The sequence below is a fragment of the Salmo salar genome, chromosome 13, assembly GCF_965601325.2.
Source record: "Salmo salar chromosome 13, fSalSal1, whole genome shotgun sequence".
Lineage (NCBI taxonomy): Eukaryota > Metazoa > Chordata > Actinopteri > Salmoniformes > Salmonidae > Salmo > Salmo salar.
The window spans coordinates 100,733,542-100,750,399 of record NC_138303.1 but is presented as its reverse complement, the minus strand read 5'-3'; the positions used below and the strand labels follow the sequence as shown (position 1 = coordinate 100,750,399).

The 16,858-nt window shown below is 41.4% G+C and overlaps 1 protein-coding gene across 1 annotated transcript in view; it reads left to right on the top strand.

Moving 5' to 3' along the window:
- The window catches only part of epb41l4a (erythrocyte membrane protein band 4.1 like 4A), a 127,648-nt gene that overhangs the window by 52,126 nt on the left and 58,664 nt on the right, over positions 1-16,858 (top strand). The window contains 4 exon segments of the mRNA NM_001165322.1: positions 224-344; positions 10,587-10,674; positions 11,069-11,157; positions 15,029-15,092. Coding sequence (NP_001158794.1) covers positions 224-344; positions 10,587-10,674; positions 11,069-11,157; positions 15,029-15,092 — 362 coding nt within the window.

Sequence of the window (16,858 nt, the reverse complement as noted above, 5' to 3'; positions counted from 1 at the left end):
GAGGCAGAGAGAGAGAGAGAGAGAGACAGAGGTATAAATAGTGAATAGAAATAGAGATTAGTATTATGTGATGCCACTGTTCCTTGTATTATGTGATCTCTCACACAGTCAAAATGTGTGCGTGTGTGTGATTGTGTGTGTGCATGTGTGTGCGTGTGTGTTTGTGTGTGTGCATGTGTGTATGCCTGTGCTCATGTGTCTTTCTTTCACTATTTCTCTCCAGCCGAGCTTGGCGACTACGACCCGTACAAACATGTGTCGGGATACGTGTCAGAGTACCGCTTCGTCCCGGACCAGAAAGAGGAACTGGAGCACGCCATCGAGACAATCCACAAAACTGTAATGTAAGGAAGCCCTCTCCTCTCTCCTCTCCTCTCTCCTCTCCTCCTCTGCTCTCCTCCTCTGCTCTCCCCTTCTTTCCTCTCTGCGACCTCTCTGACAACCAGCCCAATCCCTAATCCCAGTCTAATCCCCTCATAACAGGTTCCCCTGTCTCCACTGTACTATACGTCAGATATAATCCAACTGTTGGACAACCCAGACACAGTAACACTGTTACTGTACAGTGTTACAGTGTCTTAACAGTGTTACAGTGTCTGGGTTGTGCAGTCAGTCCCTGTGGTGTATTAAATACTTAGTCAGTCTCTGGTGGTGTATTAATAACGTAGTCAGTCTCTGGTGGTGTATTAATAATGTAGTCAGTCTCTGGTGGTGTATTAATAATGTAGTCAGTCTCTGGTGGTGTATTAATAATGTAGTCAGTCTCTGGTGGTGTATTAATAACTTAGTCTCTGGTGGTGTATTAATAACGTAGTCAGTCCCTGGTGGTGTATCAATAACGTAGTCAGTCTCTGGTGGTGTATTAATAACTTAGTCTCTGGTGGTGTATTAATAACTTAGTCTCTGGTGGTGTATTAATAACGTAGTCAGTCTCTGGTGGTGTATTAATAACGTAGTCAGTCTCTGGTGGTGTATTAATAACTTAGTCAGTCTCTGGTGGTGTATTAATAACTTAGTCAGTCTCTGGTGGTGTATTAATAACTTAGTCAGTCTCTGGTGGTGTATTAATAACGTAGTCAGTCTCTGGTGGTGTATTAATAACTTAGTCTCTGGTGGTGTATGAATAACTTAGTCAGTCTCTGGTGGTGTATTAATAACGTAGTCAGTCTCTGGTGGTGTATTAATAACGTAGTCAGTCTCTGGTGGTGTATTAATAACGTAGTCAGTCTCTGGCGCTGTATTAATAACGTAGTCAGTCTCTGGTGGTGTATTAATAACGTAGTCGGTCTCTGGTGGTGTATTAATAACGTAGTCAGTCTCTGGTGGTGTATTAATAATGTAGTCAGTCTCTGGTGGTGTATTAATAACGTAGTCAGTCTCTGGCGCTGTATTAATAATGTAGTCAGTCTCTGGTGGTGTATTAATAACGTAGTCAGTCTCTGGTGGTGTATTAATAACTTAGTCTCTGGTGGTGTATTAATAACGTAGTCAGTCTCTGGTGGTGTATTAATAACGTAGTCAGTCTCTGGTGGTGTATTAATAATGTAGTCAGTCTCTGGCGCTGTATTAATAATGTAGTCAGTCTCTGGTGGTGTATTAATAACGTAGTCAGTCTCTGGTGGTGTATTAATAATGTAGTCAGTCTCTGATGGTGTATTAATAACTTAGTCAGTCTCTGGTGGTGTATTAATAACTTAGTCTCTGGTGGTGTATTAATAACTTAGTCTCTGGTGGTGTATTAATAACGTAGTCAGTCTCTGGTGGTGTATTAATAACTTAGTCAGTCTCTGGTGGTGTATTAATAACTTAGTCTCTGGTGGTGTATTAATAATGTAGTCAGTCTCTGGTGGTGTATTAATAACTTAGTCTCTGGTGGTGTATTAATAACTTAGTCAGTCTCTGGTGGTCTATTAATAACGTAGTCAGTCTCTGGTGGTGTATTAATAACCTACCAAATTGAACATCTGTCTCATAAGGGATTATCTACCGTATATGATCTAATCATTTGTCTGAAAGCAAGGGAATCGTTTTACTCTATTATGACTTTTAACTTGCTGAGATATAACATGCAACTACAGAGATTACTTAATCTGTAAGTGTTTACTAGTTCTGGTACTGTAATACTGAACCCTAGTTGAGTCCTTCATTTATCTTTTCTGAAGAGGTTTTTTCCTCTAAAAACAAGACTGTAGACAAAGGCTTACTGTAGTCTCTTTGATGTATTTACGATTTATTTGCTAAGGGAAATGAGGTGGGAGACATCTGACAATTTCTCCGCTATTGTTGGATTTCAACTTAAAGTGGTCCACTACAGTGGTAATCCCATGGTTCCTTGGCTGGATGGGATATCAGTTCCTGGGAATACCATTGGGAATCCTAAACTGTGGGATGTTTTGTGTAATAATAAGAATTCCTGGCTCTGTTCCCTACTCTTTGAAATAGGAGCTAAGAGCCCTACGGTCCTGACAGGCCTTGTCTCACTCACCTGCCTGGCATGCTGAAGTGGCTTGGAGTCAGTATGTGTCAGTATGTGTCTGTGTAGGTGTGTGGTGTGTTTCCCTACCTCTCCTGCTGTAGGGGTATAGATTGACCAACAGAGCTGTAGGGGTATTGAGATGACCGACAGAGCTGTAGGGGTATAGGGATGACCGACAGAGCTGTAGGGGTATAGGGATGACTGACAGAGCTGTAGGGGTATAGAGATGACCAACAGAGCTGTAGGGGTATAGGGGTGACCAACAGAACTGTAGGGGTATAGGGGTGACCAACAGAGCTGTAGGGGTATAGAGATGACCAACAGAGCTGTAAGGGTATAGGGATGACCAACAGAGCTGTAGGGGTATAGGGATGACCGACAGCTGTAGGGGTATAGAGATGACCGACAGAGCTGTAAGGGTATAGGGATGACCGACAGAGCTGTAGGGGTATAGGGGTGACCAACAGAGCTGTAGGGGTATAGGGATGACCAACAGAGCTGTAGGGGTATAGAGATGACCGACAGAGCTGTAGGGGTATAGGGATGACCGACAGAGCTGTAGGGGTATAGAGATGACCGACAGAGCTGTAGGGGTATAGGGATGACCAACAGAGCTGTAGCGGTATAGGGATGACTGACAGAGCTGTAGGGGTATAGAGATGACCAACAGAGCTGTAGGGGTATAGGGATACCGACAGAGCTGTAGGGGTATAGGGTTGACCAACAGAGCTGTAGGGGTATAGAGATGACTGACACACCTGTAGTGGTATAGGGATGACTGACAGAGCTGTAGGGGTATAGGGATGACTGACAGAGCTGTAGGGGTATAGGGATGACCGACAGAGCTGTAGGGTTATAGGGATGACTGACAGAGCTGTAGGGGTATAGATTGACCAACAGAGCTGTAGGGGTATAGGGATGACTGACAGAGCTGTAGGGGTATAGATTGACCAACAGAGCTGTAGGGGTATAGGGATGACTGACAGAGCTGTAGGGGTATAGATTGACCAACAGAGCTGTAGGGGTATAGGGATGACTGACAGAGCTGTAGGGGTATAGATTGACCAACAGAGCTGTAGGGGTATAGGGATGACCGACAGAGCTGTAGGGGTATAGGGGTGACTGACAGAGCTGTAGTGGTATAGGGATGACTGACAGAGCTGTAGGGGTATAGAGATGACCGACAGAGCTGTAGGGGTATAGATTGACCAACAGAGCTGTAGGGGTATAGGGATGTACGACAGAGCTGTAGGGGTATAGGGATGTACGACAGAGCTGTAGGGATATAGGGATGACCAACAGAGCTGTAGGGATAGAGGGATGACCAACAGAGCTGTAGGGATATAGGGATGACCAACAGAGCTGTAGGGATAGAGGGATGACCAACAGTGCTGTAGGGGTATATAGGGATGCATCGCAGTGCTAGAGGCGTCACTACAGACCTTGGTTTGATCCCAGGCTGTGTCGCAGCCGGCCGCGACCGGGAGACCCATGAGGCGGCGCACAATTGGCCCACGTCGTCCTGGTTAGAGGAGGGTTTGGCCAGCCCAGATGTCCTTGTCCCATCGCACTCTAGCGACTCCTTGTGGCGAGCCGGGCACATGCATGCTGGCTTCGGTTGCCAGCTGTACGGTGTTTCCTCCAACTCATTGGTGTGGCTGTCTTCCGGATTAAACAAGTAGTGTGTCAAGAAGCAGTGCGGCTTGGCGGGGTCGTGTTTCGGAGGACGTATGGCTCTCTACCTTCGCCTCTCCCCAGTCCGTACGGGAGTTGCAGCGATGGGACAAGACTGTAACTATCACAAAATTGGGGAGAAAAAGGAGTAAAAATGATTTACTAAAATCTAAAATCTAAATAAAAAAACCTATAGGGTTTCTCTTCTCAGACTGAGACAGTCCTATTATTACATATAATGCACATTACAGTTCTTCTTACAGTGTCAACCCCATAAGTCCTGAAAGGTGTTAGTCTATGTCCATGCATCCCCTTAATGTTGCTGAGAAAGACAACACTGTCCGCAGTAAGAAGTGAAACGGTTCAATATGTCAGGCAGCTATCAATGACCAAGAGACAGTGATCATTGCTCTATTCCCTCTGGGGCCTCTTAGCTTCCCTTCTCTCTCTCTCTCTCTCTCTCTCTTTCTCTCTTTCTCTCTCTCTCTCTATCAGTGCTGCTGTGACTGACTGTAACACTGGAGGGGAATGCTCAGCCCTCAGCTCCGTGGCCTGCTGATGAGGCTCGAGCGTGGGTCATTATTTACCCAGTGAGCTAAGTGTCCTGTGGAGGGAGGAGAGTGGAGCAGGCTGGTCTGATTGGACATCAGTCACTAGGGGGTTCATGCATGCATCCTCCGTTCTTCCCACCGCTGTCTGTCTGACTGATGATCAGAGAGAGGCTGGGGTATGGGACAGAGGAGAGGAAGAGGGGAAAAGAGAGAGAGGAGAGAAGGTAGAGAGAGGAAGACAGACAGAGGGAGCGGGACTCAGAAAAAGAGAGAGACCTGGGCCCTGACAGTAAATCTCAATATGACAAAAATAATGGTATTACAAAAAAGGTCCAGTTGCCAGGACCACGAATACGAATTCCATCTAGACACTGTTGTCCTAGAGCACACAAAAACTATGCATACCTCAGCCTATACATCAGCATCACAGGTAACTTCCACAAAGCTGTGAACGATCTGAGAGGCAAGGCAAGAAGGATCTTCTATGCCATCAAAAGGAACATAAAACACCAAATAATGCATGCAGAGCAGAATTAGGCTGATACCCGCTAATTATCAAAATCCAGAAAAGAGCCGTTAATTTCTACAACCACCTAAAAGGAAGCGATTCCCAAACCTTCCATAACATAGCTATCATCTACAGAGAGATGAACCTGGAGAAGCAAGCTGGTCCTGGGGCTCTGTTCACAAACAGATCCAACAGAGCCCCTCGACAGCAATGCAATTAGACCCAACCGAATCATGAGAATCAAAAAGAGAATAACTTAACACATTGGAAAGAATTAACAAAAAAACTGAGCCAACTAGAATGTGATTTCAGAGTACACAGTGGCAGAATACCTGACCACTGTGACTGGCCCAAAATTAAGGAGAGAGCGAGACTGCAATATGAAAAGAGGAGTGGTAGAGGGAGGAAAAGAGAGATAGAAGGATTGGTAGGGAGGGAGGGGGAAGGGGGAGGGAGAGGTAGATACAGAGAGACAGATGTAGTTTTCTCAAGAGCCTGTGGATGTCAACCTCGCTGTGATCTGCTATGTAGAGTGAGCACCCAGCACCACACCCCTTGTCACATATCTGTTGCTCTCCGACTCTCTTCCACTTCCTATTCCTGCCTCGTCCGTCCAGGTGGCCTCATTCCCACAGGCAGCAGGCACGCAGGCCAGGCAGGAAGACATGAGGCCAATCAAACACACACACACACACACACACACACACACACACACACACACACACACACACACACACACACACACACACACAGAGACCGCACTGCACTGTGCTGCCAGACAGGGGCCTTGTTCACTTTGATTAAGGACTGCGGGACTCTGGGGGCTTTGACTTGTAAGGAATTGAGCTTTTCTGGGATCTTTATGTTAAGAGGTATGTGATAGTGTTACTACCTGAGAGGATGACAGAGGAGGGGATGACAGAGGAGGGGATGACAGAGGAGAGGATGACAGAGGAGGGGATTGACAGAGGGGGGGGGCAAACGGAGGGATAAGTGTCCCTGTCCCTTTCCCCGCCCGTTGTGTCACAGCTCCATGGAGCTCCTGCCTCAGCCTGCCCACCCCGAAGTGTCCGTTAATAACGCCCCGTTCCAAGCCACTCACCACCTAACCGCATTTATACCGACAATCATCTCAGCCCTGGCCCAGCCGCCTATAAAGAACATGTGAACAGAATCCATAATGGACTCGGAAAGAAGGGAGGGAGCGAAGGATGAGATTGTGTCTTCAGGGTATGGATGGAGGAGGAAGAGTGGAAGAAGAGGAGGAGAAGGAGAGGTGTGAGGAGCTCTAGGGGTCATACTTGAGCAGGCTGAATGAGTCTGAGTCTCTGTGTTACTAATGTGTGTGATCAGAAGATCAATGAAACGGCTCGAGAGCGGAGAGGGGAGAGGAGGAGGAGGGAAGGGAGGGGACTCCTCCAACCTCTAACATTAGGAGGGATGTTGGCACAGTATATGAAGCTTACCAAAGCCAGAGTTTACACTGCAGACACACTGTTTATAGTCCAGAGATTACAGTATGGGTTGCACGATACATACAGTAATACCATCACCCTTTATCCACATTCATAGATATTCTCACCATATTGTAGACTCAGTTGGCAGTTGGTACACGATTCACACTCGATAAACATATTGTATGTACACAGCAAAGCACAGGGAGTTGCTCCATACCTGTGCTCTCCTAGACTGCATGCGTTTGCTTTTTAAACATGATTCTCTCTGTATGACATTGTAGTTAATGATTAATAGGAGATACATAACCCAGTCCACAACCTAGTTGAACATTTTCTCACATGGAATGTTAATTAAGAAATAGGAACGTAGAAAAAGCATTACTGACTTGATGAGGAGGGGGTGAAAGTATGTTATTAAGTACGTTTTTGAAAAGTGTATTAGTTTCATTTGAGTCTATTTTATTGTAGTCTCGTGGGACCAGACAAGTCTGTCGCTGAACATTAAGTCTGGCATGTAAGATGACTTGTATTGTAGTTCCTTCTTCTTCTTCTTATTGTTATTATTATATGTAGCATATTTATCTCAGTGTTGCCGCTTCAGAGTGAATCCATTGTCTTGTGTCTGTCCAGACTGCATACAGTACTCTAAAACACTCTAGCTATAATCTCACTACCTATAAAATTACCTCTGTTGTTGACCAGGCAGATCATCATGTTAGATGTACTGTTTATTGTTACTGGGGGATTCATGACAGTTAAACAACTCTCCATCACTGTTGTAATACTGTCATCAGGGGTGAAGTACGACACAATAAATATCAACTTTCCATGTATTTAGAGTGTTCTCTTGTTGTACTGCATTCCCCCAACAGTCACTTAGTGATTTGTTACATGGCTGTTTATAAACTCTTAGCTTTAGATGTTTCTAAACCCTTAGCTTTAGATGTTTCTAAACCCTTAGCTTTAGATGTTTCTAAACCTTTAGCTTTAGATGTTTCTAAACCTTTAGCTTTAGATGTTTCTAAACCTTTAGCTTTAGATGTTTCTAAAACCTTAGCTTTAGATGTTTCTAAACCCTTAGCTTTAGATGTTTCTAAACCCTTAGCTTTAGATGTTTCTAAACCTTTAGCTTTAGATGTTTCTAAACCTTTAGCTTTAGATGTTTCTAAACCTTTAGCTTTAGATGTTTCTAAACCCTTAGCTTTAGATGTTTCTAAACCTTTAGCTTTAGATGTTTCTAAACCTTTAGCTTTAGATGTTTCTAAACCCTTAGCTTTAGATGTTTCTAAACCTTTAGCTTTAGATGTTTCTAAACCCTTAGCTTTAGATGTTTCTAAACCTTTAGCTTTAGATGTTTCTAAACCTTTAGCTTTAGATGTTTCTAAAACCTTAGCTTTAGATGTTTCTAAACCTTTAGCTTTAGATGTTTCTAAACCTTTAGCTTTAGATGTTTCTAAACCTTTAGCTTTAGATGTTTCTAAACCCTTAGCTTTAGATGTTTCTAAACCTTTAGCTTTAGATGTTTCTAAACCTTTAGCTTTAGATGTTTCTAAACCCTTAGCTTTAGATGTTTCTAAACCTTTAGCTTTAGATGTTTCTAAACCCTTAGCTTTAGATGTTTCTAAACCTTTAGCTTTAGATGTTTCTAAACCTTTAGCTTTAGATGTTTCTAAACCCTTAGCTTTAGATGTTTCTAAACCTTTAGCTTTAGATGTTTCTAAACCTTTAGCTTTAGATGTTTCTAAACCTTTAGCTTTAGATGTTTCTAAACCTTTAGCTTTAGATGTTTCTAAACCTTTAGCTTTAGATGTTTCTAAACCTTTAGCTTTAGATGTTTCTAAACCTTTAGCTTTAGATGTTTCTAAACCTTTAGCTTTAGATGTTTCTGAACCCTTAGCTTTAGATGTTTCTAAACCCTTAGCTTTAGATGTTTCTAAACCTTTAGCTTTAGATGTTTCTGAACCCGTAGCTTTAGAATAGATAAAGATATCTAGATGTACTAAGTAGTCTGTACAATATAATGTTACACTACGGTATGTATACTTGTAGGTGTATACTAGCTCATGTTACACCACGTACAGTTGAAGTCGGAAGTTTACATACACTGAGGTTGGAGTCATTAAAACTCATTTTTCAACACCTCCACAAGTTTCTTGTTAACATAGTTTTGGCATGTCGGTTAGGACATCTACTTTGTGCACGACACAAGTAATTTTTCCAACAATTGTTTACAGACAGATTATTTCAATTATAATTCACTGTATCACAATTCCAGTGGTTCAGAAGTTTACATACACTAAGTTGACTGTGCCTTTAAACAGCTTGGAAAATTCCAGAAAATTATGTCATGGCTTCAGAAGCTTCTGCTAGGCTAATTGACATTATTTGAGTCAATTGGAGGTGTACCTGTGGATGTATTTCAAGACTGTCCTTCAAACTCAGTGCCTCTTTGCTTGACATCATGGGAAAATCAAAAGAAATCAGCCAAGACCTCAGGAAAATAATTGTAGACCTCAACAAGTCTGGTTCATCCTTGGGAGCAATTTCCAAACACCTGAAGGTACCTAGTTCATCTGTACAAACAATAGTACGCAGGTATAAACACCATGGGACCACGCAGCCGGCATACCGCTCAGGAAGGAGACGCGTTCTGTCTCCTAGAGATGAGCGTACTTTGGTGCGAAATGTGCAAATCAATCCCAGAACAACAGCAAAGGACCTTGTGAAGATGCTGGAGGAAACAGGTACAAAAGTATCTATATCCACCGTTAAACAAGTCCTATATCGACATAACCTGAAAGGCCGCTCAGCAAGGAAGAAGCCACTGCTCCAAAACCTCTATAAAAAAAGCCAGACTACGGTTTGCAACTGCACATGGGGACAAAGATCATACTTTTTGGAAAAATGTCCTCTGGTCTGATGAAACAAAAATAGAACTGTTTGGCCATAATGACCATCATTATGTTTGGAGGAAAAAGGGGGAGGCTTGCAAGCTGAAGAACACCATCCCAACCGTGAAGCACGGGGGTGGCAGCATCATGTTGTGGGGGTGCTTTGCTGCAGGAGGGACTGGTGCACTTCACAAAATAGATAGCATCATGAGGTAGGAAAATTATGTGGATATATTGAAGCAACATCTCAAGACATCAGTCAGGAAGTTAAAGCTTGGTCGCAAATGAGTCTTCCAAATGGACAATTACCCCAAGCATACTTCCAAAGTTATGACAAAATGGCTTAAGGACAACAAAGTCAAGATTTTAGAGTGGCCATCACAAAGCCTTGACCTCAATCCTATAGAAAATTTGTGGGCAGAACTGAAAAAGTGTGTGCGAGCAAGGAGGCCTACAAACCTGACTCAGTTACACCATCTCTGTCAGGAGGAGTGGGCCAGAATTGACCCAACTTATTGTGGGAAGCTTGTGGAAGGCTACCCAAAATGTTTGACCCAAGTTAAACAATTTAAAGGCAATGTTACCAAATACTAATTCAGTGTATGTAAACTTCTGACCCACTGGGATGAAAGAAATAAAATCTGAAATAAATCATTCTCTCTACTATTATTCTGACATTTCACATTCTTAAAATAAAGTGGTGATCCTAACTGACCTAAGACACAACATTTTACTAGGATTAAATGTCAGGAATTGTGAAAAACTGAGTTTAAATGTATTTGGCTAAGGTGTATGTAAACATTTGACTTCAACTGTATACAGTAAGATGTATACTTGATAATGTTACACTACGGTATGTATACTTGTAGGTGTATACTAGCTTATGTTATACCATGTATACAGTAATTGCAGATGTGTACTCGATAATGTCACACTGTGTATACTTGTAGATACACACTATGTGTTTGTATATGGGCTTGAAAGCGTTTCCTGATGCTTCACCAACAAGATAACCTCTCTGTGTTTCAGGGGCCAGGTTCCCTCCAAGGCTGAACTCAATTATTTAGGAATCGCCAAAACACTGGATATGTACGGAGTCGATCTTCACCCTGTGTTTGTAAGTAGTCACATGCGCCGAATACAACCTTACAGTGAAATGCTTACTTACGAGCCCCTAACCAACAATGCAGTTTTAAAAAATACAGATGAGAATAAGAAATAAAAGTAGCAAAAAATGTAAATAACAATAGTGAGACTATATACAGAGGTGTACCGGTACAGAGTCAATGAGATGCTTGTTAGAGCTGTATTCTGTGGTTTATCACGATCACATTGCCTTGATAATGTTCTTTCTTATTGTCCTAGTCTCTTTGTGTATGGAGAGATGACTATTTTCCTATTTTCTTATCCTTTGACACATACGTTAATATCTTTACTGTGTGTTATTTCTGGTTGGGATATAGTATGTAAATTGTGCTTGGAATAATACCTATTATTGTGGTGTGTTTCAGGGAGAGAATCAATCTGAATACTTCCTGGGGTTAACACCTATTGGAGTTGTTGTTTACAAGAACAAAACACAAGTTGGGAAGTATTTCTGGTAGGTATTGTTTTTGGATGATTTGTATACATTGTAGGAGTAAATAAGGACTATGATAGTTTGACCTGTTACTCCAACTTCGGACTCTATTTTAACAAACCTAACGCAGTAGCGTTAGTGCTATAGGTTCAGGGGTGTGTCAGAAATATTTGTGCTATTTTCACTATCACAATTATCAACGGACTTGCTGGTGTTGGTGCGAAAGGGCTGGGTTTTGATGAATTAACAAGATGTGGGTGTGTCGAGGCTTGGCCCCTCACTGGCCAATCAGAATGTGCTCCATGGCTAAATAAGTGGTTGCTATAAGTTGTGTATTTACGGTCTTTTATTTATTGCCTTGGAATCAACTCAATTTCCAATGTTTGTCCTTTATAGTTTGTTAAATGGCTTACAGAAACAAAATAACAAAATGTAGACATATCCCATCTTTGCCATATACGTTAACTTGAACCCATTTGCAGTCCACATTGTTCTAAGTAATTGCATGGCTTCAATAGCATTCACGCTGATATAGGGGCTAGGTCTACTGTAAATTGTATTATGGCTGAGCATCGACATGCCAAACATTGTCAATAAACAAGATTCAATAAATTATTGATAAGGCCTAAAAAGAGAGCAAATAATTTGATTCAAATTCTAAATGAAGCGACAACTTGTTTTAAATAGGCTATGTCTAAGTACACTTACAGGCACCATAATTTCTCCCCGTGGGCATATAATATTAAAACAACGCAGACTATAGAGGGTTTTACTCACATCGCAATTTTTCACAGTAGCTGGACAAAGATCCAATTAAAATAGAAAGGGAGAACGTCCACTCACCATTATACTGCTCCCAAATATGAATATATATGGAACCATCTTACAGATCAGATCACATTCACCCATCTCCAGCATCTGCATTGCAAGCGCGCCACGGACGTTACCACCGTTAAACCAGGAAAGGTAAATCATTCTAATAACTTTGGTTGTAATAAAATGTAACGAAAAACAACCAATACGGTTTTTTTAAAACAACAATAACAATAAATAAATGTGAAATGTAATGATATCATGAAATCGGCAGGATAAAAAAGAAAGGCATTGCTGTTGAACCAGCCTTTGTTATAGTAGGCCTAAAGGATTGCTTGGGTTTTGAACAAATGAAACTGAAAACAAGCCATTTTTACAGGTTACAGATAACTTCAAAATACGAGGTTCACCGGTGCTGGCTGGGATGACTGGGTGACCTGGCCCTGGTATTCAGAGGTTCTCATCTCTCGTTTCAGGATGGGCATGGACACGTAGCCTACATCATGGAGGGGATTTTACGCACGTCCAAAACGGGACCTGCATGGCTAAAATAATGTGTGCCTGCCTACAATGCATATTCTAAAAGGGAATGTCACTGTTTTAATCCTCTCAAACATGATATTTTAATACATCTTTGGTGATTAAGATTTATTTACAAGTGGTCTCAGGAGCCAGTCTTAAAACTACTTCGCGATTGCATTGAGCAGAAAAAAAAACTTAATTGAGAGGAGCGGAGGCAATGGTTGGTTGTTAATCAAATAAAACAAAATAAAAACATTAGTTTTTTATGTTTCTAAATACAAAGTATACAGGCACCGAAAGCACATTAGGCTACTCTTGTTCCATGCACATATGGGCATTGTGCATCACGGCTCGATAGGTTGTGTTTCCACTGTCTAAATTAATGGCATAACCAACCTGCATTACCGCTAAAAATAGCTTTTGGTTGGTCTTAAATATCTCTACTATCGCTGCCTGAAATTAGCAGTTTGAAATTAGCAGCATCTTTTTAAGGACACACCTCAAATATTTCCACTCAAATCAAAGCAAATCCAGTTTTATTTGTCACATGCACCGAATACAACAGGTGTAGACCTTACAGTGAAATGCTTACTTACAAGCCCTTAACCAACAAGTTACTACCCCTTAATTAGGGATAGGCGTCCCGTCAACGGGACAGTTGTAAATCATGCAGCGCCTTGTGTCACGATTGCAGATTGTAGAGAAACAACAAATGTCGGTGCATATAAGTGTCTTATATCGGCTGAAAGCTTACATTCTTGTTAATATAACTGCACTGTCCAATTTACAGTAGCTATTACTGTGAAAAAATGCCATGCTATTGTTTGAGGAGAGCTCCTAACAATAGGTTACCGCGATAGGTTTGATAAATTCACCTCTGAAGGTGAAATGTGTACTTACATTCTGAAATCTTGCTCTGATTTATCATCCAAAGGGTCCCAGAGATAACATGACGTGTCGTTTTGTTAGATAAAATAATTTTTCATATCCTAAAAAGGTCCATATTGCATGCACGATCGATTTTGTATTTCCACTCGTTCAATTTGCAAAGGAATCTGTGAAAATCTAACACTAAACGTTGTTTCAACCAGTCAAATCACGTTAATATTTATTCCTCAGAGATCCTAGAACGTAACCACACTTCACTATATCATTAGGGGTGTAGTATATCCTATAGGACACCAAATATGGTCAGAGAGCGACGCTTTCATGGCACGCCGATCTTCACTTGATCGACTGTAACTTTGTCAAACCCCGTATCTGTCGCAAAATGTAGCTGCTAACCTTGTGTGACAGCAAGCCTTTTCCTTTTGGGCAAAAATGACAAGAATATGGAGAGTTATGAAGTTATGACAACTGTTTTTTTTGCAAATGTTGAATTTACAATATGGCAAATCATACTGGAAAAGCTAAATCCAAGTCCAAGTATACAGATTTGACAATATTCTTGCAGAAAAATGTAATGTGAATGTAAATGTCTCCTTCACGATTTGCCCAAACGTACCTGGGTGACTTTACACTAAATGTAATTTAGTTTGCTCATACTTCAAGTTATCCGTCTGAAGCTTTGCACATACACTGCTGCTATCTTGTGGACACCATCGGAATTAGTCGTTTTTTTCTTTGTATTTTCTTCTATCAGATCTATTGTGTTATATTCTCCTACATTCAATTCACATTTCCACAAACTTCAAAGTGTTTCCTTTCAAATGGTACCAAGAATATGCATATGCTTGCTTCAGGGCCTGAGCTACAGGCAGTTAGATTTGGGTATGTCATTTTAGGCGAATTTTTTTTTTTAAAAAGGGGACTATCCCTAATTAACCTGCAGTAAAGAAAAATAAGAAAATATTTACTAAGTAAACTGAAGTTAAAAAAAGTTACACAATAAAATAACAATAACAAGGCTATATACATGGAGTACCGGTGTGGGGTACAGGTTAGTCGAGGTAATTGAGGTAATATGTACATGTAGGTAGAGGTAAAGTGACTATGCATAGATTATAAACAGTGAGTAGCAGCAGCATAGAAAACGGGGTCAATGCTAATAGTCTGGGTAGCCATGTGATTAACTGTTCAGCAGTCTTATGGCTTGGGGGTAGAAGCTGTTAAGAAGCCTTTTGGACCTAGACTTGGCGCTCCAGTACCACTTACAGTGCAGGAGCGGAGAGAACAGTCTATGACTAGGGTGGCTGGAGTCTTTGACAATTTTTAGGGCCTTCCTCTGAAACGGCCTGGTTTAGAGATCCTGGATGGCAGGAAGTTTGGCCACAGTGATGTACTGGGCCATACGCACTACCCTTTGTAGCGCCCATCTGAGCACAAACAAGCTGATATAAGACAGGTAAATTGCCGAACTTGGCGTTACGGCTGGAAAATGCCAGTGTGCCAGTTTTTACATGACGAAATTGCAAACTAACACCAGCCAAAAATAGAGCCCTTCAAATGAGTTAGATAACTTGCTGCAGTATTTATGAGAAAATCAACTGTGACTGATAAGCTATCATACCTGTTAATAAACATCTCATTATCTGTTTGTTAATTTTGATCATTTTAGGCCAAGGATAACAAAAGTGCATTTTAAGGAAACACAGTTTGAGCTTCAAGTCGTTGGAAAAGATGTAAGTTGTCAGTTATTATCTTTCAGTATTATCTGCATAAGGAATGTTTTGTGAAGTTATGGACTGAATTTTCAACCTTCGCTTTGTTTGTTTGTGATTATTCTGTTAATTTTAGCATGTTTCATAAACTCAATAATTTGAGATCATTCACACTAGCTAACTTGGTATGACTGAATCAGAGTCAATTTGTTTGGATATCGCAGGTGTAGAAAACCTCATTATAATTTCCCCCCATTTCAGACTTCATAACAAGGCATAAAATAAAACTGACTGAATGTTCCAAGGAGTATTTGCAGTACTCCCATGTGAAACCTTGAAAGGTCAATCGTGTGTTTGATCTTGAAAGATTTTGACATCCGCCTAATGTTTAATGAGAGAAATTAAAGAAACATGACAGAGCAGGACTACGGGACGTGGGTGCAGTCTTGAAAGCTCTCTCCCATTTTCACTGATGTTCATTTCACAGGTGCAAATGGGAAGAGAGACACTTCACACAAACTTCACTTCCTCAAAACATATCCAGCTTAATGATGAACCTTTGGGTTTTCGGGGAATTTTCAAACTTACGCTTTTGGGGAGGATTTCTTGATCACTTTGGAAGTGATGGAAAAAGTGTCTGGGCCCACACCTTCAGATATCACTGAAGCAGAACAACTTTTCTCCTCTCTCTGTTGAGATAGTGTGACTCATTGAAACCTGTGTGTCTTGCTGAATGAAATATAGAATTTGGTTTATTCAGTCGATTCATTTTCACTGGTGTGTGTGTGTGTGTGTGTGTGTGTGTGTGTGTGTGTGTGTGTGTGTGTGTGTGTGTGTGTGTGTGTGTGTGTGTGTGTGTGTGTGTGTGTGTGTGTGTGTGTGTGTGTGTGTGTGTGTGTGTGTGCGTGCGTGCGTGCTCCAGCTAGTGACCTGCGAGTCTCATTAAGCCGAGGCAGTCGAGCAGCCAGAGACCCATGAGAAGCCCATTATTGACAATACACTATCCGAGCAGCTCAGAAGATCAGAGCATAATTGAAATAAAATAGAGAGCCATGGATCAACAGTAGCTACCTCCTCTTTGAGACTAGCTGTAGAGGTTAGAGTGTGAGTCGTCCTCTCTCTAAAGTCTGATATCTATTATCCTAATCACCAAACACAGACATCCCATATGGGTGAAAGATTACACACTACCTGTTCATTTTCTGTACATGTAATGGTACATTTGTCAGGAGGGAGATGCAGAGGCCTATCCACCACCACCGAACACCACCTAATTATGTAGCCAGTTGTTTTCACAATGAATGATGAAGCAAATGTCCTTTGTTATGGTATATGTTAGAATTATCAACCGTGTGGTTTGGGTTCTGGATGCTGATTGGCTGAAACAGCATTCCAGTCGTGTGTCTATCAGACAGTATATTTAAGCAATAAGGCCCGAGGACGTGTGGGGATTGTGTCCCTTTTTGACACAGTAAAATCGGTCTATTGGCCTTCCCTGTTAGAGCTACATGTCCTGGAATTCAATGCCCATGGACTTGAGAAGATGCACTGATTATTGTACTTTTACATTTAAATTGAAACATGGCTCAAGTCTATCCAAACCTGTACACATGAGTTATCTGTGCTTCCTCATATGTAAGACGACAGTTGATGATGGTGGTGTTGTTGTTAGAATGATATATTATTGGATGTAATGTATTTGTATTTTGTATTGTTTTAGTGAGTATGTGTATTGTGACTGTGTAATTGTCCTTAGCTGGGACAACGGGTGCAAATTAGCTTTTGGC